This window comes from Lampris incognitus, chromosome 20, assembly GCF_029633865.1.
Source record: "Lampris incognitus isolate fLamInc1 chromosome 20, fLamInc1.hap2, whole genome shotgun sequence".
Lineage (NCBI taxonomy): Eukaryota > Metazoa > Chordata > Actinopteri > Lampriformes > Lampridae > Lampris > Lampris incognitus.
This window is the reverse complement of record NC_079230.1, coordinates 2,375,632-2,403,131: the sequence shown is the minus strand read 5'-3', so window position 1 is coordinate 2,403,131 and position 27,500 is coordinate 2,375,632. Positions and strand designations below refer to the sequence as shown.

At 44.7% G+C, this 27,500-nt stretch overlaps 1 protein-coding gene across 3 annotated transcripts in view; it reads right to left on the bottom strand.

Moving 5' to 3' along the window:
* The window catches only part of nfxl1 (nuclear transcription factor, X-box binding-like 1), a 90,867-nt gene that overhangs the window by 52,128 nt on the left and 11,239 nt on the right, over positions 1–27,500 (bottom strand). For all 3 annotated transcript variants that reach the window (XM_056300117.1, XM_056300116.1, XM_056300118.1), the window contains 8 exons: positions 25,820–25,953; positions 25,598–25,683; positions 21,346–21,421; positions 20,502–20,602; positions 15,365–15,479; positions 15,071–15,195; positions 11,186–11,308; positions 309–399 (listed from right to left, as the gene is read on the bottom strand). In XM_056300117.1, the coding sequence (XP_056156092.1) occupies positions 309–399; positions 11,186–11,308; positions 15,071–15,195; positions 15,365–15,479; positions 20,502–20,602; positions 21,346–21,421; positions 25,598–25,683; positions 25,820–25,953 (851 nt within the window). The remainder of the gene's footprint in view (positions 1–308; positions 400–11,185; positions 11,309–15,070; positions 15,196–15,364; positions 15,480–20,501; positions 20,603–21,345; positions 21,422–25,597; positions 25,684–25,819; positions 25,954–27,500) is intronic.

Genomic DNA, 27,500 nt, shown 5'->3' with positions numbered 1-27,500 from the left:
TAGGGCTAGGTTAAGGTTAGGGTAAGGTTAGGGTAAGGGTTAGGGTAAGATTAGGTTAAGGTTAGGGTAAGGGTTAGGTTAAGGTTAGGGTAAGGGTTAGGTTAAGGTTAGGGTAAGGTTAGGGTAAGGGTTAGGTTAAGGTTAGGGTTAGGGTAAGGGTTAGGGCTAGGTTAAGGTTAGGGTTAGGGTTAGGGTTAGGCATGTAGTTTGCGTGGGTTAGGTTAGGGTTAAGGGCTAGGTAATGAATGTAGTCAATGAAGGGTCTGCACAAGGACAGTGAAACACGACTGTGTGTGTGTTTGTGTTACCTTGGTGACACACAGAGGGACATTTATGGTTGCGACATCCCAGTGTTCTCCCACAGCTCTGGTCACATTGGGGACAGTTACCCGGGCAACACTACAACACAAAGCATTGTGGGACATTGAGTTCAGAATCAGAAATACTTCAAACCCCAAGAAGAAAAATCAACAGCAAATGTTAACACACACGCTAACATACCCATGTTAACACACACATTAACACACATGTTAACACACGTTACACACATATGTTAACACACATACTTTAACACACACACACACACACACACACACACACACACACACACACAGGGCGGTCACCATCACCAAATCTTAGACATGCAGGTGGCTGGTGTGACAGAGGAAGATGCAGAAGACAGGAAGACATGACAATGGATGATCTGCTGTGGCGACCCCTAACGGGGGCAGCCGAAAGTAGTAGTAGTAGATTACAGAATATTATAGAATAAGCGTCTCAAGATAAAGTTGGTGCTAATTAACCACTCATGTGCCTGGGGCGCAACAAGATGACGTCATTAAAAGAGCACCAGTGGGAGACTTCCGGTTATGTGATGTAGGTAGAGGACGCACGGCTGAGGGCTCCCAGTCTACTTTTTGACAAAACTTGTTTTACCTAGCTTTTCCTTTGAGACTTTGACAAATAAGGCCTCGTAAGACTTACTTTAGCAATATCTTGCGAAATGAGCCACTGTATACGCGCCAAACCAGCAAGTAGCGTCGACAAAACTCCAGCTAGTGCTAACCATGCAGATGCTAACGTTTCCAAGAACGCAGTCGAGAAGCTAGCAGCGTTCGCTAACAACCCTTCGAAAACGACAGAAACCGGAGATACCACAGCTGATAAGCTCATTTCTATGGATCCACTGTCTGCAGAATTCGAAAAGCAGAGGAGGTCCCTTAGGGATGAAGTTTCTTCCCTGATCCAAGAGTCCACTAAACCCCTGCAAGCCTCACTGGACTCCTTGCAGGCGACAGTGAACTCGTTCCAAAAGCGCCTTGCCTCTGTGGAGTCTGTAACCAGTGACAACTTTCAACGTTTAACAGCAGCCGAGTCCACCATCAAAATGCTCCGAACCCAAAACCTGTCTCTGCAGGACTGGATCGACGACCTCGAGAACCGATCTCGGAGGCCCAATCTCCGTGTACTGAACATTCCTGAAGGCAGCGAGGACGGTAAAGATCCGGTGAAGTTCATGTCGGAGATGCTGATGCAAGTAATGGGTCCTGATGTCTTTTCTGCACCGCCTGAGCTGGAGAGAGCACACCGGACCCCGACCTTCAAATCCGGCCGAGGAACATCCCCCCGCACGTTCCTGGTTTGCTTTTCCAGATTCCAGCAGAAGGAAGCTGCATTGCGCAGCTTGTGCCAGGAACCACGAGCTGAAGTACCAAGGAGCAGTTATAAGGGTTTATCAAGACCTCAGCACGGCACTCGCTAAAAAGCGAGCCGCATTTAACGGCATCAAACAAGCTCGGTACCAAAAGAACATGCGGTTCCACCTACTGGACCCGGCCCAGCTGCGCGTGATGCACGGAGACGACTCGCACACCTTTGACCCCCCCCGATGAAGCTCGGAAGTTTTATGATCCGAAGATAGCTTAAAAAGTAGGCTAGCAAAACGGCTGTTTTGAACCACACTGGTTGGAGACTGTTGATTAGCTGGACTGCTTTGAAAATGGGTAGTGGCTGTTTACCGTTTGAACTCACCCTCTCAATAGCCCCGGGACTGAAGGTATGGGGTCACCCTCTCCACAGCCCTGGGACTGAAGGTATGGGGTCACCCTCTCCACAGCCCTGGGACTGAAGGTATGGGGTCACCCTCTCAACAGCCCTGGGACTGAAGGTATGGGGTCACCCTCTCCACAGCCCTGGGACTGAAGGTATGGGGTCACCCTCTCAACAGCCCTGGGACTGAAGGTATGGGGTCACCCTCTCAACAGCCCTGGGACTGAAGGTATGGGGTCACCCTCTCAACAGCCCTGGGACTGAAGGTATGGGGTCACCCTCTCAACAGCCCTGGGACTGAAGGTATGAGGTCACCCTCTCCACAGCCCTGGGACTGAAGGTATGGGGTCACCCTCTCCACAGCCCTGGGACTGAAGGTATGGGGTCACCCTCTCCACAGCCCTGGGACTGAAGGTATGGGGTCACCCTCTCAACAGCCCTGGGACTGAAGGTATGGGGTCACCCTCTCAACAGCCCTGGGACTGAAGGTATGGGGTCACTCTCGCTGTATTATTGCTGGGCTATGTTAACTCATTTCTGTTCAGCTTACTCATTATAGAGACGTCGCCAACCCCCTTTTTTCTTTTTTTCTCTTTTCTTTTCTGTATTGCCATCATAGGTGGTGCCTTCATACGTATATTGATTGTTCACCTGGCCTACAGATGTTATTCGGTTCAATCTTTAATTTATTTTTTTCCTCGAGTATGACAAGCTCTTAATATTTCATTGCTGGGAGCCTTCTTTGCTGAAACAGAGCCAGGTTGTATTACCGGAAGGACTAGGGAATAGGGCTGTGTAGCCTGCAGCTTGCCTCAGAGAGAGGAACAAGTATAGGCTCAGTTTTAGTTTTGTTCGTGTTTGGGATGAGGGACAGGGTTATGGGAAGGGGCACCCCCAGTTTTTTTTTACAATGTGTATTCTCTTTTGTTTTCCTTAGAGAGGTTATTCATGAGGCTGTGCATTCTATTACAACCACTTATTTATCTTGTCACTGTCATCACTGCTACTCTACCATTCCAGGCTAAATATGGAAACTAGAACTAGTAAGGCTGGTGCACGGCTCATCAGCTGGAATTGAAAAGGTTTAAACAGGCCTGTAAAAAGAGCTAGAACATTCAATCACCTTAAATATCTAAATTGTGAAATTGCATTTCTTCAAGAAACTCACCTGTTGGTTAAAGATCAAGTCAGACTAAGAACAGGTTGGGTGGGCCATGTGTTTCACTCAAATTTAAATTCCAGAACACGTGGAACAGCTATATTGATACATAAAAAAATTCAGTTCAGTGCATCCACTGTTATTTCAGATCCACAGGAACGCTATGTTATGGCGTCTGGGTTCCTTTTCTTTTTTTTTTTTTTATAAATTTATTTCTGATTTTCCCCTTTTTTCTCCCAATTTAGTGGCCAATTGATCCCTATTTTAATTCAAACACCCACCCTCGTATTGCATGCGTTCGCCAACTGCATCTCTCCGGCCGGCAGTCTCGAAGGAAAGCGCCTCCCCACTTTCGTGACAAGGCGAATCCAAGCCGAACCACTGTTTTTCCGACACACACTGAGACGCATTCACATGACGAACACAAGCCGACTCCGCCCCCCTCCCGAAGACAGCGTTGCCAATGATTGCTGCTTCATCGAGTCCGGCCATAGTCGGATCTGACGAGACCGGGGCGCGTCTGGGTTCCTTTTCCACAAACCTGTCATTTTGGTTAATGTTTACACCCCAAATTGGGACGATGATAAATTTATAGAAAGAGTCACGTCATTAATACCAGATTTGAACTCACAACAATTGATCTTTGGTGGTGATCTGAACTGTGTAATTAATCCAGTACTAGACCGTTCTAATCCTAAATCCACAACCCCTTCAAAAATGGCCAAATTACTGTCACTCTTTATGGATCAGATAGGAGGTGTCGACCTTTGGCGTTCCTTATTTCCACAAAATCAATTCTCCTTCTTTTCCCCGGTTCATCAATCATATAGTAGAATAGACTATTTCTTCACTGATAGAACTCTTCTCCCCTCTGTCACTAAAACTGAATATATGACTGTAATTGAACCAGATCATGCCCCTGTGTTACTAGATATCACATTTCCTCTTAACAATTTGGAACGCTCTCCTTCGAAATTAGACAAAACTTTATTGGCTGATAAAGCCTTTTGTGTATTGATATCTAAAAAAATTGATGACTATCAAATTCAATAAAAAAGATAATTTTCCCCATCGTTGCTTTGGGAAACATTGAAAGCTGTAATCAGGGGTGAGATTATGTCATATTCAGCTAGATTCAATAAGATGCAAAGGATTAAACAGGACCAGCTCATTAAATCTATAGATACAGTGGATGCTCTGTACTCTACTGCCGCTTCCCCTGAGCTCTTTAAAAGGAAGCGTGACCTCCAAACCCAATAATACTTGCTATCAACTAGAAAGACAGAACGACTCTTACTGAAATCACATGGATATGTCTATGAGCATGGTGAGAAGGCTGGTCGTCTCTTAGCACACCAGCTTAAGTGCCAAGCGGTTGCTCGACAGATCCCACAAATTAGGAAACCAAATGGGGAGTTAACTATTAACCCAGAAGAAATTAATGAAACATTCGCTTCATATCACTCAAACCTATACACGTCAGAAGCAACAAGTGACAGCAGTATTGATACTGAACATTTTTTTGATAATCTCCAGGCTCCTTCTATCAATGCAATTCATAGGACTGAGACTGAACTCCCACTTCAACAGACAGAAATCATTAACGCAATAATGGCGATGCAAAGTGGTAAAACGCCTGGCCCAGATGGGTACCCACTAGAGTTCTTTAAAACATTTTCTAACAATTTGTCTATAATTTTACTCGATATATTTAATGATTCTCTGTCTCATGGGTCGCTGCCACAAACACTGACTGAAGCATCAATTACTCTCCTGCTTAAGCCAGGTAAAGATAACACAGAATGTGGTCCATATAGACCCATTTCTCTCCTAAACTGTGATGTGAAGATCCTAGCCAAAGCTCTTGCCCTACACTTAGAAACCACAATGCATGAAGTGATATCTGTTGACCAAACCGGCTTCATTTCGGGACGACATTCATTCACAAATATCCGTCGGCTTTTGAATATTATTCACTCTCCTGCATCCAGTGGGTTACCAGAGGTGGTCATCTCACTGGATGCAGAGAAAGCTTTTGACAGGGTCGAATGGGAATTTTTGTTCACTTGTTTAAAAAAATGTGGGTATGGTCCTAATTTTATTTCATGGATTAAGCTTTTGTATACTTCACCCAAAGCCTCGGTTGTTACAAATGGTAAACAATCACAATACTTCCAGCTGTCAAGAGCGACCCGTCAAGGTTGCCCATTCAGTCCACTATTATTTGCTTTAGCTATAGAGCCCTTATCCATTACACTTAAATCGTTACCATCTATAAGTGGAATTCATAAAGGAGGAATAGAGCATAGGTTGTCTTAATACACTGATGATTTATTATTATATATTTCAGATCCAGTTCTAAGCACACCCAACATTATCCGTGCTTTGGAGAGCTTCGGTACATTCTCTGGGTACAAAGTAAACTTTGGCAAAAGTGAATGTTACCCTGTTAATGACTTGGCTCTTCAAATACAAGATAATGCCTTACCGTTCCAAATGTCTAGAAATGGCTTTAAATATTTGGGCATTAATATCACGAGAGACATGCAAACTCTTTATCAGGAAAGCTTTTCTCCTGTATTTGAGAAAGTCAGACTAGACTTGAAAAAGTGGAAGTCACTTCACTTGTCCTTGGCAGGAAAAGTGAATTGTATTAAAATGAATGTACTCCCCAAATTCCTTTATTTGTTTCAATGGATCCCACTTTATCTTCCTAAATCCTTTTTTAAATCCATTGATAAGACTTTCATTTCATTCATATGGAGCGATAGGATCCCTAGAATACGTATAGCATTACTACAAAGGCCTAAATTACAGGGTGGCTTAGCTCTTCCAAATCTTTGCTGTTACTATTGGGCTGCAAATGTTAAAAAAACAATGTATTGGCTTCACTCGCCAGATACAGACTGGTGTGACTTTGAGGCTACATCTTGTATCTCATCATCTCTCACAGCCCTGGTCACTTTCAGCTCTCCTCTTTCTATTACACCCTTTACCAACAACCCAGTCGTCATCAATACCCTCAAGATATGGTTTCAATTTAGACAGAACTTTGGGTTCAAACATTGTATTAGCATGAGTCCTATATGCAATAATCACCTTTTTCCCCCAGCTAGATTAGACTCTGCATTCTCTCAAGGTATTTCTAAATTTAAAGATATGTACATAAACGGTGTATTTGCAAGCTTTGATGACTTATCACACAAATTTGGGCTCCCTTGGTCTAGCTTATTTCGATATTTTCAAGTCCGCCACTTCCTTCAGAGCCATGACCCCAACTTTCCAAACTTATCTTCAGTCTCAGGTTTAGATGGTATGCTAGAGATCCCTTTTAATTCTAAAGGGCTAATTTCAAGGATACATGATTGTATAGCTTCTCTTAAAAACATAACTTGCTAAGATTAGGGCAGACTGGGCAGCTCAGCTTGGAGAAGACATGGATGAGGATAACTGGAACTGTGCTTTGAAAAAAGTGAGAATAGTACTTCCTGTGCAAGACTAAGTATAATACAGTTCAAAGTCCTGCATCGTGCTCATTTTTCTAAAGCAAGACTAGCTAAGATTTACCCTAATTCAGACGCAAGTTGTGACAGGTGCCCTAACACCCCTGCCAACTTAACCCAAATGTTTTGGTCATGCCCGGCTCTGACAACTTACTGGTCTATGGTTTTTAAATCACTGTCGGAAGCACTTGATTTCCAACCCAATGCAGCAGCAGCTATATTTGGAATCACAGGTGGGGAACACTCTATAATGAGGAAAAGCCATAAAACCGTCATTGCTTTCATGACACTGCTTGCTCGCAGAATTTTATTACATTGGAAATCAAAACACCCACCTAAAGTGTCTATGTGGTTGAGTGATCTGATGCATTTCATACAGTTAGAGAAGATTAAGTACACTCTTAGGGGGTCCAGTGACAAATCTTTCTCCATCTGGGGTCCAATTTTGACATATCTAAGCAAACTAAAAACTTTGCCTGATGACCTAAGATATTTAGTCACCACAGAACACAGTAGACCTATATAACATTTCACAAATAGAAGTGTTTAAACATATTTATTTATTTTTCCTTCCCCATATCTTTTTTTTTTCTTATATACCAGCTACCAGGGATTGTATATTCTAGGGATATACATATTATGGATATTGTGTTTAAATTGTATCGAAATTGTTTCTGCCTTGGACTGATGCAGGCATGTATGACTGCAATCGTGAATATGTTTGTACACAGTGACATTGAACATGGCTAAATGTGACCTCTTTCACATGTAAATGTATCTATTATTATTATTATTGTGTATGTGTTATTAGCTTATTTTCTTTTTCTGCTTCTCTAGGCGGGTGCACCCCATGTTTTGGTGGGAGGGAAGGGTGGGTGGTTGGGGTGTTTGTGTAAAAGAAAAAAGAAAAATGGAGATAGTCTAATTTCATGCCTATTGTATTTTGCGCTTGTTAACATCTCCAAATAAAAGGATTATTCTAAAAAAGAGCACCAGTCAGACAACAAGCGGTGGAAAACGAGGTGGAAATAGTGATGGTGGAAATAGTGATGACATAGAAAATGTCAATTTCATCCAGCAAACAGCTGGATGAAACTGACATTTCTGTTAGTTTCATCCAGCTGTTTTTATACACATGAATGGAAACGATTCTGACCATGATGCAAAATGATCGCGGTCGGGTCAAATAATCGTCATCAGGTGATTATGTAATAACTGCGACAGCCCTATTTGTGTGGTGGTGTGTTAGTCCATTCTAAGAGCCATCATGCGGAGGTCCTGTTCTGAACATCTGGTTGGTAAAAGACAGTGACATGGAAGGTAAGCTCTGCTTTCTTTTGCTTGAACTAAATACGTTTTTTCATCTGTTCATTAAGAACAAAAAAACTCTTGACTTTAATTGTGGTGGACTCTTCAATGACGATATCGCACAATGACCTTCATCTTTCATCCCACAAACAAACCTGACTGTCAACCTTTACTATCAGATGACAGACTGATTAGAGCAGCATGACATTTAGACAAGATGACATAATACAGAGAGACAGACAGGTAGAAAGACAGGTGTCTGTCCAACAGACCACCACACTGTAACGTGATGCCAAGATTCAACATTAAATCATTTACAATGTTATAATGTTACAGTTTCATGTAGCAGACACTTCTATCCACAGCGACATACATCTGGGAGTTAATACAACACACCAAGGATCAAGCCAGGAGGCGACAACGCAAGTGCCAAAAAACGAGGTTCAAGTCCCACATAGGACATAGGTGTCAACAGGCAGTGCACAATGGCAATACATAGGGTGCATAGAAGTGTTTTTTATATATATTAATACCATCAGGTGTGGAGGTGTTGGTGATAAAGAGCTGGGTCTTTAGCTTCTTCTTAAAGATGGAGAGAGACTCAGCAAATCGAATGGAGTTTGGTAACTCGTTCCACCACCAGGGAACTACAGAAGAGAAGAGTCTGGCTAGTGACTTAGGGCCCCGTTGTGGCGGAAGTGCCAGGCGCCTTTCATTGGCAGAACATAGTGAGCAGGACTGAGTGTAAACCTGAATAAGTGAGTTCAGGTAGGCGGGAGCTGTTCTAGTTGCCGTTTTGTAAGCGAGCATTAAGGTTCTGAATTTGATGTGGGCAGCAACCGGGAGCCAGTGGAGGGATATGAACAGTGGAGTGACATGTGGTGTTTTGGGTTGGTTGAAGACCAGACATGCTGCCGCATTCTGGATCATTTGCAGAGGTTTGAAAGTGCATGCAGGGAGACCTGCCAGTAAGGAGTTGCAGTAGTCAATGTGTGCTATTACAAGAGCCTGTACCAGGAGTTGTGCTGCATGCTCAGACAGTTAGGGTCTCATTTTCCTGATGTTGTACAGGACGAATCGGCACAACCAAGCAATTGAGGCAACATGAACCTTAAAGGTTAGTTGATCATCAATCATAACACCCAGGTTTCGGCAGACTTTGTGGGCATGAGTTGGGTTGATCCGAGCAGGATATTGGTCTGTTGTTGTAAGGATGGTCTGCCTGGGATGACAAGGAGCTCAGTCTTAGATAGGTTAAGCTGAAGGTGGCGTTCTTTCATCCATGCAGAGATATCAGCAAGGCATGACGATATCTGTGCCGAGACTGTGAGGTAATCTGGCGGGAATGATAGGAAGAGCTGGGTATCGTCAGTATAGCAATGGTATGAGAAATCATGGGAGCAGATGATTGCACCAAGTGAGGTGGTGTATATTGAGAAGAGAAGGGGCCCAAGCACTGACCCTTGAGGTACCTCTGTGAATAAGCCATGCAGTTTGGACACGTCTCCCCTCCAAGATACTCTAAAACAGTGTTTCTCAACCGGGGGTCCGCGGACCCCTAGTGGTCCGTGGTGTAATTGCAAGGGGTCCGTGAAAATAAAATATCTTTAAAAAAAAGATCCTATGACATTTATAGAAATAGGATTATTTTACTCAAATGTGACTGAGACCTTTGTCTACCTAAACTATAAAGGGTAACAGGACTTTTTTCTCTAATTACCTCTGTTTCACAAGTGTAATTTATTGTATTTTAATAAGAGATCTCGCTCCCGTTTGCATTGTTAAAAGTTACTGCATAAAAATACTGTTGTTACATATATCTGAAAGTTACTGAATACATATTCTGTTTTGTTACATATATCTGAAAGTTAGTGAATACATATTCTGTTTTGTTACATATATCTGAAAGTTACTGCATAAGAATTCTGTTTTGTTACATATATCTGAAAGTTACTGCATAAGAATTCTGTTTTGTTAAATATATCTAAGTTACAACTGAAAGCTCTTATTTTTGCCCCAAAGAGTGAATAAATGCTATAATGCAATTTAAAATGCAGTTTCTACTGTTTCTATCAAATTGAAACCCCCCTCCCCCAAGATCAGGTGGAGGGGTCCTCAGGGTAGATCAAAAATACGCAGGGGGTCCAGGACCCCAAAAAGGTTGAGAACTACTGCTCTAAAAGATCTCCCTGAGAGGTAGGACATGAACCAGCGGAGGGCAGATCCTGAGATACCAAGGTCAGTGAGTGTGCAGAGGAGGATTTGGTGGTTAACCGCGTCAAAGGCAGCTGACAGATCTAGCTGCAATATAACTGAGGACTGATCCGCAGCTCTAGCCAAATGCAGATATTCTATTACTGACAGGAGTGCAGTCTTAGTAGAGTGACCTCGCTTAAAGCCAGAGTGACTCAGATCGTACAGATTGTTCTCAGAAAGGAATTCAGAGACATGGTTGAAGACTGTGCGCTCCAGTATTCTTGATAGAAAGGGTAGGAATGAAACCGGTCTGTAGTTTTCAACCTGGGCTGGGTTGAGTGTAGGGGGTGGAACAGAGATTGGATGGTTCGGAAGAGTGGGGTAAAAACACTGCATTGAGGTATTTTTAAAATGAAGTAGTGTGCATGTGTTGGACATGTTCAGTTGCATTGTGGGAATTTCTGAGGATGCTAAATAGTGAAAACATTTGACAGTTAGAATTTAAATATTTAAACAAAAAGGAGGAAGGTGAATTTAGGAAGCAATTTCAAACATAGCTTGTGTCTTTCTCTGGCTAAATGAATGACAGCTGATTGATTAAACCACACTATGGTTCCTAATAAAGACGCAGTAAGTAATCTGTACCTGAATACTGCCCTCTACTGCTCAGATATGAGAATGAAAAACAGGCACTGATATTAACTTGTCTTTATATTTAGGAAACATGTCATATAATGATATTAAGAAGTCACATTCTGATATTAACTAGTCATACTACATAGACTTATCCTACTATCTTATGTATTCATCACTATTATATTTACTTATCATACTATGCTTAAAGATCACAGATGGAATTGTTGAATAATGGCGGAAAACTAAATAAGAATCCTTGAAGGACCAGGAGGATTCAACAAGTACTGAAGGATAAAGTCAAGGGCGAGAGGGAGTGTGTATGTGTGAGACCTACCTTTCTCCTGCACTGGTGACGGTGGCAGCTCCTGGTCTTTGGACATTTGAAGTCACAGAGATACTCCTTATGACACGGCAGCATACGTCTGTATCGGGCACATCTGCATGCTTTCTCCACCTCCTACAGAGAAAGAGAGAAGGGGGAGAGGGAGAGAGAGACAGGGAGAGAGACAGAGAGAGAGAGAGAGAGAGAGAGAGAGAGGGAGAAAGCGACAGCGAGTGAGAAAGAGTGATAGAGGGACTTTTAAAACAACTTTTCTTTATACCACATTATAGAGATTTTCCATTCCTGTCATTTCATTCCATTCCCGGTTCTGTTTCCGGTGTGGGAAGATGGCTGCGCAAATTCGCGTTTTCAGCGGCCTCACCCAGTGTCGGTGTCGGAAGATGGCGGCGCAAATTCACATTTGTAGCAGCCTCACCCAGTACCGTCCATACAGTGTCTTTGTCCACGTCTAAGTTTTGTCGTCGTTTGATGGCTGGGAGAGCGGTGCAGGCTAAGCTAACTGCTAGCCCATGCAGACCGGCAGTTCCGATAACACCGAGGGCGGTCTGGCGGCGGCCTCACCTGGCGCTGACTGTGGTGTTTTTGATGTTGTTGTGTGTGCAGGGAGGTGTGTCGAGGGTGTCTGGCTGGGAGAGCTGGCGCTGGATCAGCTGGAAGTGCTTGCTCTGCTTCGTCTAGTGGGCCTGGGGACTACGGCACCTGCCTGGAGCTGCGCCCAAGGAGGAAATGCCAAGGGCAGTCTGACAGGACACGGGGTGGGCTAAGCTAACTGCTAGCCCATGCAGACCGGTGGTTCCAACAGTCATCCTGGCTGGCGTTCATTCCCTTGGACAGTGATTGTTTGGTTTAGTTTTGATATATGCATTAGTGTGTTCTTGTAGTTTTTGGACGTGTTCTTGTCTTTGTGTTGCACTGCTGTGGGCTGGGGGAAACAGCATGTAAATAGTGTTCCTGATTCCTGACTCAATATAAACTGGTAAGCTGAAACAATAAATTCTCAGGCATCATTACTGTGGCTCCATCAAATCATTTACACAAAAACCTTTCCTGTCTCACACACACACACACACACACACACACACACACACACACACACACACACACACACACACACACACACACGTCACCATAAGAAATTAAAAATTAAGAACAAGTGAACAAGCAACACAGTGGCCCAGTGGTTAGCACTGTTGCCTCACAGCAAGAAGGTCCTGGGTTCGAACCCCAGGCCGTCCCAGGTCCTTTCTGTGTGGAGTTTGCATGTTCTCTCAGTGTCTGCGTGGGTTTCCTCCGGGTGCTCCGCTTTCCTCCCACCATCAAAGACATGCATGTTAGTGTTAATACACCTGCCTGTGCCCCTGAGCAAGGCAATGGAAAGAAGAAGTGGAGTTGGCCCCCTGGTGCTGCAGCTGCCCACTGCTCCTAGCATAGGATGGGTTAAATGCAGAAAATGAATTTTGCTGTATGTATGTACAATGAGAAATACTAAAGTGTGTGTCTGTCTTCCCTCAGTGAACATAAAACCCATCTGATCCCCCACAGAGCCCTGACAGAGTCCAGATTACTGGTCAGGGTGTAGAAAGTGTGCTCCTTCCTCACACAAGCCGCCACCAAACCCTTCAGACTCTGCACCACATCAGTCCAGCCCTGACTTAACATCTTATTCTTCCTGGTCTTCCAGATCGCCAGCTAAGCAGTTCCCAACAAAAAAATTACTAGGACCAGAAGCAGTAGTTTTCTTACTGTGTATTTAGGCCCAAAAACAAACAAGGAGACAGAGAAATCCTCTTCAAAGCTTCCACCCATTCCTGCAGTACACTAAATAAGCCCACTAATCAAGGACAAGAGACCACTAAATGCTCTAATGTTTCCCTCTGTGTGCAGAAAGGACAGTCCTCCCCAGTGTTTGGATCCACATGAGCTCTGTGTCTGTTCGTGGCTATTGCTCCATGTATCATCCTCCACTGGAGGTCAGCCATCCGTTTCTCAACAGGAGGCTTATACAGGACCCCCCATCTGCCTTTAGGGGTACAGCCTGAAGCAAAACCTCAGTCCACCTCGACTCCTTGACTTCAGCCAGAGAGCAAAGGTTGAGTACCGTCACACAGCTGTAGTAAAGCTGCTTCTTCCCACAAGAGCTAAACTATCCAGCACTGGTGTATTCAGGGAAAGAAGCAGTCTGCGCCCCCCCCCCCTTCGCCACGCCTCAGCAGCAGGACCAGCGATCAGGGAGGGGAAAATGTACTCATTGCCATAATTGCATTGGTCAGCTAGAGCACGATTTTTGGAAAATGCTCTGTGGCCCACACAGGGACTCCCAGACTTCCTCCACAACTCTCCTCAGCACTCTGGAGGATCTAATGTTAGTGGTGCCACTAAGTGTTTCCACGGATGTTTTTGTAAGATGGCCCAATTTAGTGATGCCAGCCTCAACAAACTTAGTCCTTACTGTAGCAGAGGAAAGGCGGTATTCGTAACGAAGTCATTATAAAACAGTGACTCCTCAAAAAGCCACATTCCTAGAACATTTGACCATATTACACCAATTCTTGCCTCCCTTCATTGGCTTCCTATCCATTTTAGATCAGAATACAAGGTGCTTCTGCTGACTTATAAAATCCTAAATGAGCTTGCCCCATCTTACATGTCTGATCTCCTTAAACTGTACATTCCATCTCGAGCTCTTCACTCTCAAAATACAGGGCTCCTGTGTGTACCCAACGTTAAAAAGAAGTCAGCTGGTGGCAGCAGGGCCTTTTCCTATCAGGCCCCGTTCTTGTGGAATAACCGGCCTGCTGCCATCAGACAATCACAGTGTGTTGAGTCCTTTAAATCCACACTTAAAACTCATCTTTTTGTCTTAGCCTACAATTGGTTGTCTTTAAATTGAGTGCTTCACAACCTGTACTGCATGGTGGGCTGGTTTCTGTCTCAATTAATTTACCAACCACTGTTCTGCCCACGAGATTATAGAGTGCAGATTATATAGACTATAGAGTACAGACTACAGAGTAGAGATTATAGAGTACAGATTTTAGAGCATAGACTATAGAGTACAGATTACAGAGTACAGAGTACAGATTATAGAGTATAGATTATTGACTACTGCAAACTGTTCTCTTCTCTCACATCTTTTCTCTCTCTCTGAATGATGTCTTCCCCTTTCTCTTCTTCTGTGTGTGTGAATGGTGTGATGTGAGTCTCCCTTGTGTGCATATGCCATCTGTCCCCTCTCCCAGGTCTCCATGGTGATAGTGGTCATCACTTGGACACTGCTTGGCATCCTCCTCATCAGATTTTGTATACATCTTATAAATCCATGTAATTATGTTCTCCTGTTTCAGTGTTATATCCTTCTCTCACTCTGATGTGTGACTAATGTGTTTTCTTGTCTCTTCTGCCGTGTGTGTGAATGGTGTGATGTGAGACTCCCCTGTGTGCATGTGCAGTCTGTCCTGTCAGGTCTACATGGTGATGGTGGTCACATGGCTCAGGTCCTGGGTTGTTCTGGTGGTGTCTGGACACTGCTTGGCATCCTCCTCATCATATTCTTCATATATGTTATAATTGCATTTTAATTGTGTTATCCTCTTTCGGTACTGTATTGTGTAAATTGTGTGAACACAACATCACGTCACGTTGTGTGTCTTGGGAGAGAGATCCTCCTCTGTTGCTCTCCCTGAGGTTTCTTCCTATTATTTCTGCCTGTCAAAGGTTTTTAGGGAGTTGTTCCATATCCCATTTGAGGGTGTAAGGACAGGATGTTGGGTTGCTGTAAAGCCCATGAGGCACATTTGGAATTTGTGATACTGGGCTATACAAATAAAATTGACTTGACTTGATAATGTATGTGTGTGTGTGTGTGTGTGTGTGTACCTGTCGGCAGATCTCACAGTTGCCTCGGTGACATCTCATGGAGCAGGTGTGGATTCCACATGCTAGCTGCCGATCACACGTGTCGCCACACGTCAACACCTCCTCTGTGCACGGCTGAGAGGACTCTATACACACACACACACACACACACACACACTTATTAACATACACTAAATACCCACAGACAGCATAATCAAAATTATCAAATTAAGCGTTGTTCTGCATCTAGGTACACTGTGTGTGTGTGTGTGCGTGTGTGTGTGTGTGTGTGTGTGTGTGTGTGTGTACACTCACTAGACTTGCCACACGGACAGGTTCTGCTCACAGAGCGAGGACATGGTCCACACACACCAGCGTGACACACTCTCTCACATGTATGATTCCCACATGACAACACAGCAGCACACACCTGCAGAGAAAACCAGTTTATGTCAACCCCAGAAGGTAGACCAGCTCATCTGGACACAACCCCAGAAGGTAGACCAGCTCATCTGGACACAACCCCAGAAGGTAGACCAGCTCATCTGGACACAACCCCAGAAGGTAGACCAGCTGATCTGGACACAACCCCAGAAGGTAGACCAGCTCAACTGGACACAACCCCAGAAGGTAGACCAGCTCATCTGGACACAACCCCAGAAGGTAGACCAGCTCATCTGGACACAACCCCAGAAGGTAGACCAGCTGATCTGGACACAACCCCAGAAGGTAGACCAGCTCATCTGGACACAACCCCAGAAGGTAGACCAGCTCATCTGGACACAACCCCAGAAGGTAGACCAGCTCATCTGGACACAACCCCAGAAGGTAGACCAGCTGATCTGGACACAACCCCAGAAGGTAGACCAGCTCATCTGGACACAACCCTAGAAGGTAGACCAGCTGATCTGGACACAACCCCAGAAGGTAGACCAGCTCAACTGGACACAACCCCAGAAGGTAGACCAGCTGATCTGGACACAACCCCAGAAGGTAGACCAGCTCATCTGGACACAACCCCAGAAGGTAGACCAGCTGATCTGGACACAACCCCAGAAGGTAGACCAGCTCAACTGGACACAACCCCAGAAGGTAGACCAGCTGATCTGGACACAACCCCAGAAGGTAGACCAGCTCATCTGGACACAACCCCAGAAGGTAGACCAGCTGATCTGGACACAACCCCAGAAGGTAGACCAGCTCAACTGGACACAACCCCAGAAGGTGGACCAGCTCATCTGGACACAACCCCAGAAGGTGGACCAGCTCATCTGGACACAATGTGTACTGACAGATATGTTTCATCATCACCAAGTGTCCTCTTCAGTCTCACCTGACTGCAGGTACCCCACCCTTATAACCAGTACAGTGACTGCAGGTGTCCCCACCCTTATAAACAATACAGTAACTGCAGGTGTCCCCACCCTTATAACCAATAGTGACTACAGGTACCCCACCCTTATAACCAATACAGTGACTGCTGGTGTCTCCACCCTTATAACCAATAGTGACTACAGGTGCCCCACCCTTATAACCAATACAGTTACTGCAGGTGTCCCCACCCTTATAACCAATAGTGACTACAGGTGCCCCACCCTTATAACCAATACAGTTACTGCAGGTGTCCCCACCCTTATAACCAATACAGTGACTGCAAGTACCCCACCCTTATAAACAATACAGTGACTGCAGGTGTCCCCACCCTTATAACCAATACAGTGACTGCAGGTGCCCCACCATAATAACCAATACAGTGACTGCAGGTACCCCACCCTTATAACCAATACAGTGACTGCAGGTGTCCCCACCCTTATAACCAATAGTGACTACAGGTGCCCCACCCTTATAACCAATACAGTTACTGCAGGTGTCCCCACCCTTATAACCAATACAGTGACTGCAGGTGTCCCCACCCTTATAATCAGTACAGTGACTGCAGATGTCCCCACCCCTTATAAACAATACAGTGACTGCAGGTACCCCACCCTTATAAACAATACAGTGGTATAACGACCCAAACTAATCACCAGCTTCATATGCAGATATGGCGTGACCATTAACTAGAGTTACAGTGGCCATGTGTACTATTCACAGAGGACTGGGGAATAGTTGTGATCACAGCATTGTAAGATGGTGACAGATGTACGATTAGCCCCCCCCCAGTTCCGGGATGGTCGTTCCCTCTTCACATAGATGGCCTCTTTGACTCCCCGTTCAAACCAGCATTCCTCCTTATTAAGGATGTGCACATCCTCATCCTTGAAAGAGTGGCCACTGGCCTGTAGATGGTGTAGACTGTGTAGATGGTGTAGACTGTGGAGTCCTGGCCTGACATGTTAGCTTTCCTGTGTTGTGTCATCCTCATGGCCAGTGTCTGTTTAGTTTCCCTGAAGTACAAGTCACGGCAATCCTCCTCCTGGCACTTAACAGCTACACTATATTGCTCTGTTTGTGCCAGGGGACCCGGTCCTTGGGGTGGACCAACCTCTGGCGCAATTTATTTCAACAATGTGATGACGAGAAAAGAATAGAGCTGTGTGTGTGTGTGTGTGTGTTTGTGTATACACACACACACACACACACACACACACACACACACACACACACACACTATATGGATAAAAGTATTGGGATACACCTCTTAATCATTGAATCCGGCTGTTTCCTTGCCACGGGTGTATAAATCCAGCAGCTAGCCATGCAGTCTGCATTTACAAACGTGTGAAAAAATGGGTGGTTCTGAAGAGCTCAGTGAATTCAAGCATGGTGCTGTCATGGGATGCCACCTTTGCAATAAGTCAGTTGGTGAAATGTCTTCCCTGCTGGATATTCCACGGTCAACTGTAAGTGGTGTTATTGAAAAGTGGCGCATAGTGCGTAAAAGTCGCCAACGCTCTGTTGACTCAATAACTGCAGAGTTCCAAACTTCCTCTGGCATTAACATCAGCACAAAAACTGTGTGCCAGGAGCTTCGTGGAATGGGTCTCCATGGCCGAGCAGCTGCAGGCAAGCCTTACATCACCAAGCACAATGCCAAGCGTGGGATGGAGTGGTGTAAAGCACACTGCCACTGGACTCTGGAGCAGTGGAAACGTGTTCTGTGGGGTGACGAATCACGCTTCTCTGTCTGGCAGTCTGATGGACCAGTCTGGGTTTGGCGGATGCCAGGAGAACGTTACCTGCCTGGCTGCATTGTGCCAACTGTACAGTTTGGTGGAGGAGGGATAACGGTATGGGGGTTGTTTTTCAGGGGTTGGACTAGGCCCCTTAGTTCCAGTGAAGAGAAATCTTAATGCTTCAGTATACCAAGACATTTTGGACAATTCTATGCTTCCAACGTTGTGGGACCAGTTTGGGAAGGGCCCTTTTCTGCTGCAGCATGACTGTACCCCAGTGCACAAAGCAAGGTCCATTAAGACATGGTCAGGTGAGTTTGGTGTGGAAAAACTTTTTTTTTTTCTGATTTTTCTCTTTTTCTCCCAATTTAGTGGCCAATCGCTCCCTATTCTGGTTCAGACGCCCACCCTCGTACTGCATGCGTTCACCAACTGCATCTCTCCGGCCGGCAGTCTCGAAGGAGACGCCTCACCACTTCCGTGACAAGGCGAATCCGGACCGAATCACTGCTTTTTCCCCACACACACACAGACGCAGTCATATGTCATGTGACGAACACAAGCTGACTCTGCCCCCCTCCCAAAGACAGCGTTGCCAATTATTGCTGCTTCATCGAGTCTGGCCATAGTCGGATCTGACGAGATGGAGGTGCAAACCCTGGTCCCCAGTGGGCAACTGCATCGACACAAAGCCGATGCTCAGACCACTACACCCAGGGCTCGAAATTAACGATGTCCCAATGCCCTGGGGACCATTAGAAAATCCTACTGGGACATAAATATATTTTGTCTGGGACAATTCCGGGACAGTGAAAAAAAAAGGTCAAAGTAAACTTCGAAATAGGTGTTATTTGCAAAGTCATTAATTATGAGTATCTAGATGTTACTTTGTCGTTTGAATAATTTAATAAAAACGTGTGAACGGCGAAACTACAGAAGGCTTACGTTCTTGCGGCACCTCACGATAGGGCAGTCAATCGCCTGTTCGTGCAAATCATGGAATGCATTCTACATCATCCACTCTGCCAGTGGCTGCTGCTTGACTCGTGCCAATGCAACATTCATAGAGCCAGAGCGATAGACCATCATCAACCACAGTTAAAAGAAGAAGAAGAAGAAGTCCGCGGTAGTGTAGCGGTGTAACCATCGGCTTTGCGTCGATGCAGTTGCCCACTGGGGACAGGCGTTCGCGCCTCAGTCTCGTCAGATCCGACTATGGCCGGACTCGATGAAGCAGAGATAATTGGCAACGCTGTCTTCGGGAGGGGGGCGGAGTCGGCTTGTGTTCGCCACATGAATGCGTCTCTGTGTGTGTAGGAAAAAGCAGTGGTTCGGCCTGGAGTCGCGAACCCTTCGAGACTGCCGGCCGGAGAGATGCAGTTGGCGAACGCATACAGTACCAGGGTGGGTGTTTGAATTAAAATAGGGATCGATTGGCCACCATATTGGGAGAAAAAAGGGAAAATCAGAAATAAAATTATTAAAAAAAAAAAAGAAGAAGAAGAAAAAATGCTGAGGTGGTTGAATAAACAGCCCCCTGATGCAAGCCCCAATACTGCCGACTCCCGAAACTAATATTCATATGTTTAATAAAAGAATAAGTATTTTAAACTTATATGGTGGACCAGAGTCCATGGTGTGATGATTAAGTCACAAAAAAGGATCAAATTATATGTATTCTGCATAATTGAGGGGGCGACGACAAGAATTAAAATTTGGGACACTGTTGGTTATATCTGGGACAATACAAAAGTAGAATTCGGGACAGTTGTGGGACATTGAGGAAAAAAGTTAATTTCGAGGCCTGACTACACCACCGTGGACCCTGGTGTGGAAGAACTTGATGGCCCGCACAGAGCCCTGACCTCAACCCCATCGAACACCTTTGGGATGAACTAGAACGGAGACTGCGAGCCAGGTCTTCTCGTCCAACATCAGTACCTGACCTCACAAATGCTCTTCTGGATGAATGGGCAAAAATCCCCACATACACACTAGACTAGCTTGGTCTAGTCAGAAAGGCACGAACTGAGGAAGCCTCTTGGATGAGAGGCGAAACGTCTTCACGGATATATACCAAGTCCAGTTGCACTTGATTCAACTCCTTTGGAGAACCATGATGACCTGGATGAATGAGAACATTCACAGACACACTCCAAACAATCTTGTGGAAAGCCTTCCCAGAAGAGTGGAAGCTGTTATAGATTCCATATGAATGCCTATGGATTTAGAACGAGATGTCATAAAAGCTCCTGTAGGTGTAATGGCCAGGTGTCCCAATACTGTTGTACATATAGTGTATATATATGTGTGTGTGTGTGTGTGTGTGTGTTTACCTGTTGGCAGTGCCATTCTGGACTGGCACACTCTCTCTCCGACTCCTCTCTCCCACAGACACACCTCTGCACACTGATCCTGGGGCAAGGCGCACACACACCTGTGTGTGTGTGAGAGCGAGAGCGAGAGAGAGAGACTTGTTTACATGTTAAATATGTAAAAATTAGATATTAACATAATAGTAATAATAACAATAAGATTTCATCTACAGAGAAAAGAAGTTATAGAGTTGTTTACGAGACAAATAAAGGAACATGTAAATAGGTTGACAGACTCACTACCGAATCACTAGAGTCACTATCGAGTCCCTACAGAGTCAACAGACTCGACTCATGTCTATCAATCTACAAAATGAGCAATGAAACGTTAGAATTTATCAGTTTGTCTAAAGGGCCAGTCAGCAGTCCTGATCTGAACACCTCTTTTCCACTGCATGCTGCCGGCTCGACTCTATTCTACTCTACTCGCTTGTTTGGGTTTTCCACTGGGTAAAAGTCAGGGATAGTACCTGGTACCAGGTACTTGTTTTGGTACCACCTCCGTCCAGGTTCCAAGTGAGCTGAGCCCATACTAAAAGCTGACATGAAAATAACACTTTTAATAAATAAATAAAATAAATATGTATATTTATCTAAATATAAATAAAATCAAAAAACAAAAACTAGTCAACACGCCCACAAATGACCAGCAGGGCTTTGCCGTGAGGGGATACTATCTGCAGCGGAAAACAACATCTCAAAAAGTAAAGTGAGTAGAGTGGAATAGAGTCAAACTGAGTAGAGTTGAGTCAAGCTGAGCTGGTACCACGCAGTGGAAAAGGGGCATCAGTGTGTGGGCACATACCTGAGTGACAGGGTTGGGTACAAGTGTGTTGTCTGCAAGGTAAAATCTTTCCACATGGCTGCTGACATGACCAGGCCTGAAAACACACACACACACACACACACACACACACACACACACACACACACACACACACACACACACACACACACACACACACACACACACACACACACACACACACACACACACACACCAGGTGGTTAGCAGGCTTTTATTCAGTGAGCTTGGCTCTGATTGGCAGACTCGGGCAGTCAAAGGTTCTGATTTGAGTTTTCAAGCTGCCAATTACTTGGAGACTGGACTCCAGAGCAGCAAACCAGAAACCTGTTGAAACATGCAGATTTTTCTACATTAAAATATGTAGCAGATGTTTCTATGCTGAAACATGCAGATGTCTCTGTTATATTTGGATGATATAAGATCAGAGCTGAGTCTGGAGACAGAAACGGTTACAGAGAGAGATGGAGGAACAGAACCACGATGAGGCAGTGCAGTACACAGCTGCATCGTTTCAGTGATATGATGTCCACTTCCCTGTCCCATCTGTGATAGGATGTCCACTTCCCTGCCCCTGCTGTAATATAATGTCCACTTCCCTGCCTCGTCTGTGATATAATGTCCACTCATGCCCCGTCTGTGATATAATGTCCACTTCTGCCCCATCTGTGATATAATGTCCACTTCCCTGCCACTGCTGTGATATACTGTCCACTTCCCTGCCCCATCTGTGATATAATGTCCACTTCTCTTCCCCGTCTGTGATATAATGTCCACTTCTCTTCCCCGTCTGTGATATAATGTCCACTTCCCTGCCCCTGCTGTAATATAATGTCCACTCATGCCCCATCTGTGATATAATGTCCACTCATGCCCCATCTGTGATATAATGTCCACTCATGCCCCATCTGTGATATAATGTCCACTTCCCTGCCCCTGCTGTGATATACTGTCCACTTCCCTGCCCCTGCTGTGATATAATGTCCACTTCCCTGCCCCTGCTGTGATATAATGTCCACTTCCCTGCCCCTGCTGTGATATAATGTCCACTTCCCTGCCCCTGCTGTGATATAATGTCCACTTCCCTGCCCCTGCTGTGATATAATGTCCACTTCCCTGCCCCTGCTGTGATATAATGTCCACTTCCCTGCCCCTGCTGTGATATAATGTCCACTTCCCTGCCCCTGCTGTGATATAATGTCCACTTCCCTGCCCCTGCTGTGATATAATGTCCACTTCCCTGCCCCTGCTGTGATATAATGTCCACTTCCCTGCCCCTGCTGTGATATAATGTCCACTTCCCTGCCCCTGCTGTGATATACTGTCCACTCCTGCCCTGTCTGTGATATAATGTCCACTTCCCTGCCCCTGCTGTGATATAATGTCCACTTCTCTTCCCCGTCTGTGATATAATGTCCACTTCCCTGCCCCTGCTGTGATATACTGTCCACTTCCCTGCCCCTGCTGTGATATACTGTCCACTTCTCTTCCCCGTCTGTGATATAATGTCCACTTCCCTGCCCCTGCTGTGATATAATGTCCACTTCCCTGCCCCTGCTGTGATATAATGTCCACTTCCCTGCCCCTGCTGTGATATAATGTCCACTTCCCTGCCCCTGCTGTGATATACTGTCCACTCCTGCCCTGTCTGTGATATAATGTCCACTTCCCTGCCCCTGCTGTGATATAATGTCCACTTTCCCTGCCCCTTCTGTGGGGCTGCTAGCATGAATGCACCACAACATTAGCATTGGAGGCCGGTTGATACATGACATTAATGTTTGGGGGTTGTTAACTTCTGTGTGTCCTGGGGCTGGGATGATATGTTTATCTCCCGATTCCATACTATCACGGTACTACCACAATACTATCACGATACTATCACAGTACTACCATGATACTGTCACGATACTACCACGATGCTGCCACGGTACCATCAAAATACTACCACAATAGTATCACGGTGCTACTGCGATACAGTTGAAGAGAAAGATTAAGAGACAGAGATACTTCACAGTAACTGTGTTACTCATTTCTATATTCTGGTAGGCTGTATCACCAACAATGATGAGACGGCCTACACTACCACGATACTATCACAATACTGGGGTTTGCGCCCCGGTCTCGTCAGATCCGACTATGGCCGGACTTGATGAAGCAGCAATAATTGGCAGCGCTGTCTTCGGGAGGGGGGCGGAGTCGGCTTGTGTGCGTCACATGAATGCATCTCTGTGTGTCGGAAAAAGCAGTAGTTCGGTCTGGATTCGCCTTGTCACGAAAGTCGCGAGGCGACTCCTTCGAGACTGCCGGCCGGAGAGATGCAGTTGGTTAACACACGCAGTACGAGGGTGGTGTTTGAACTAAAATGGGGATTGATTGGCCACTAAATTGGGAGAAAAAAGGGAAAAATCAGAAATAAATTTATAACAATACTATCACGATACTACCATGATACTACCACAATACTATCACAGTACTGCCACTATACTATCACAATGCTATCACGATACTATCACGAGACTATCACAATGCTACCACGGTACTGCCACGATACTATCACGATACTACCACAATGCTACCACGATACTACCACAATGCTGCCACGATACTATCACGTTACCACGGTACTGCCACAATATTACCACGATACTCCTGCAATACTACCATGATACTACCACAATACTATCACAATGCTACCACAGTACTGCCACGATGCTATCATGATACTACCACATTACTTCTATGATACTACCACAATACTATCACAATGCTACCATGACACTATCATGATGCTACGATACTACCACAATGCTACCATGATACTATCACAATACTACCACAATACTGTCACGATGCTACCACAATGCTGTCAGGATACCACCACAATGCTACCACGGTACTGCCACAATGCTGCCACGATACTATCACAATGCTACCACGGTACTACCACAATACTACCACGGTACTATCACGATACTACCATGATACTATCACAATGCTACCACAATACTATCGTGATGCTACCACGATACTACCATGATACTATCACGATGCTACCATGATACTATCACAATGCTACCACGGTACTTCCATGACACTATCACGATGCTACTGCGATACTACCACGATACTAACAGTACTACCATGATACCATCACAATGCTACCACGATACTATCATGATACTGCCACAACGCTATCACAGTACTATCATGATAACGCCACAATACTATCACAGTACTATCAACATACTACCACGATGCCACCACAATACTATCACGACACTTGGGTGTCGGTTTGTTATGTATCGTTATTCTTAAGTATTGTGATTTTACAAGTACTGCGATTCGATATTGTGATTTATTGTAATTTCTGTTTGTTTTTTTTAACACTAGACCATGAGAAAAAGTTGAAGGATACGCTTGTGGAGATCATGAGTTACATTTCCAAAAACAATGCACATCACGTTAGCTTCGGGGTTTTATTTAAACATTGTTTTACTGAATAAAATGAGTAAACAAAATACTTTCTTGAATTCAAGTGCTACATTTAGCTGTTGCTGTGATGCAACCTAGTACCATAAGAAAATAATAAATAAAATAAAATGTTGGGCCAAAATGAATAGAGCCCCTAGAAACTGCACACAGCACAAATGTGAGCCTTTAAATTAACATCCTTCACAAAAGATGCTGAACTTAAAAACTGCCCTTTCCCAATTCAGGACTAAATAAATAAATAAATAAAGAACCACGATGATCATGATAATTAAAGGGGCAGTTCACCTGAAAATAAAAAACGTGGTTTTTCCTCTTACACACATTGCTGTGAGCAAGAAAATCGTGTCTAAGAAAATAGTTCCTACATGAAACTGCTCACAAGGTCTGTGGACTATCTCGAGTAATTGGGTCATGATTTCTGACAGAGACACTGCGGCTGAGTTTTTCAACTTTTTCTTTTTTGGCACTTTGAGCAACACAGGTTTGAACGCCCTCCAGCTCCACCATCTTAGAGAGAAAGCAGACATCTCTACGGCCGGTATCTCCAAAATTCAGCACCTCACACCAAAATGATCTAGATGGATAAACAGCAGTACAGATAAGAGGGAAAACGTGTATTTTTGAGCTGAGGATGAACCGTTCCCCACTGCTAGTGTGTCCATGATGATAAATACACTTCAGATGAACTTCTGGTTGAGATGTATTGCTATGAAGTAGAATTAGCCCGTTGCTATGGTAACGCTGGGAGGATATGTACCTTGTTGCTACAGCGACGCGGGAGGGGCGAGGCCTTGCCGCACATACAGGAAACTGACACCATCTTAGGGCAGGGGGGACACGGGCCTGAATATATCAGAAACACACACACACAAATGCAACATAACTAATGCAGTACACTTCAACAACAATGGCTTTCAACTGAAAGAGAAGGTTAACGACAACAGCTGTGTGTGTGTGTGTGTGTGTGTGTGTGTGTTACCTGGGTGACAGAGCAGCAGACAGCTGTGACCACAAACAGGTCGGATGTCTTTGTCACACACTGAACCACAGGAGTGTGGGAGGAGCCATGGATCAGCTGGAGGGTCTTCAACCTTTCCACAGTAACACACATATCTACACACACAAAGATATAGAAACCCAAGCACGTGTGCGCGCGCGCACACACACACACACACACACACACACACACGGAGATAGACAGACGGATACAGAGAGAGAGAGAGACATACAGTTGAAGAGAAAGATTAAGAGACAGAGATACTTCACAGTAACTGTGTTACTCATTTCTACATTCTGGTAGGCCGTATCACCAACAACGATGAGACGGCCTACAGGGACGAGATTCAGCACCTCTCACCATGGTGCACCACCAACAACCTTGTCCTCAATATGCAGAAGACGAAGGAGCTGATTGTGGACATCAGGAGGTCTACAAGCTGCAGCCACTCCCCCATACACATCAATGGGGTGGAAGTGGAGCGTGTCTCCAGCTTGGAGTCCACATCAGTCCAGACTTCTCCTGGACATGAAACACCCAGGCCCTTGTGAAAAAGGACCAACAATGCCTGCATTTCCTGAGGAGGCTGAGGAGCGCCCGTCTATCCCCCAAAATTCTCCCCAACTTCTACCACTGCACCATAGAGAGCATCCTGACCATCTGCATCTCAGTGTGGTACGGCAACTGCTCCTCAGTAGACCAGAAAGCTCTGCAGCGGGTCGTCAAGGTGGCCCAGCATATCACCGGTACCCAGCTCCCAGCCATAAAAGATATTTATCACAAACGCTGCCTTGGAAGGGGTCTGAGCATCAGCAGAGATCCCACCCACCCCAACCATGGACTGTTCTCCCTCCTGCGCTCTGGGAGGTGCTACAGGAGCCTCAGAGCCCGCACTACCAGGCTCAAAAACAGCTTCTTTCCACAAGCTGTTGCCCACCTGAACCTGGCCACCCACTGAATGTCTGTGGATATGTTTAAATATTTTGTACTCTTGTTCTATTTTAACTTATTTTTATCTTTTGGTCTTCATGTTTGTATCTCTTATACTGTGTTTGTGTGTGTCTGTCTTGCACTGTTTGGTGAAGCCGCAGCCCTCATTTCATTTGTAACATGTGCCTGCACATTGTTTTAATGACAAAACGCCGAACTGAATATGTCATATATACATTACATTACATAATCATACTATATAAAATACATCATCATATACTAATGCTATTATAATCATACTATATAAAAGACATTATCATATACTAATGCTATTATAATCATACTATATAAAAGACATTATCATATACTAATGCGATTATAATCATACTATATAAAAGACATTATCATATACTAATGCTATTATAATCATACTATATAAAAGACATGATCATATACTAATGCTATTATAATCATACTATATAAAAGACATTATCATATACTAATGTTATTACATTAGATTGTTTTGCATTGAATATCTTTAACTAGTAATATCAAACTAAAGGCAGGAGCAAGTACCTTCTCTTCCAAGATGCAAAATACACCATCAGACGGCAAACACTACAACTTCAGCCCTCCACACATTCTGATGATTCTGGTCATCTCACAAGTTTTTCAAATCGTGGACACGTGTTTGTGTTGAACACAGGTCAGTTATCTTGTCCAGAGCCGACCT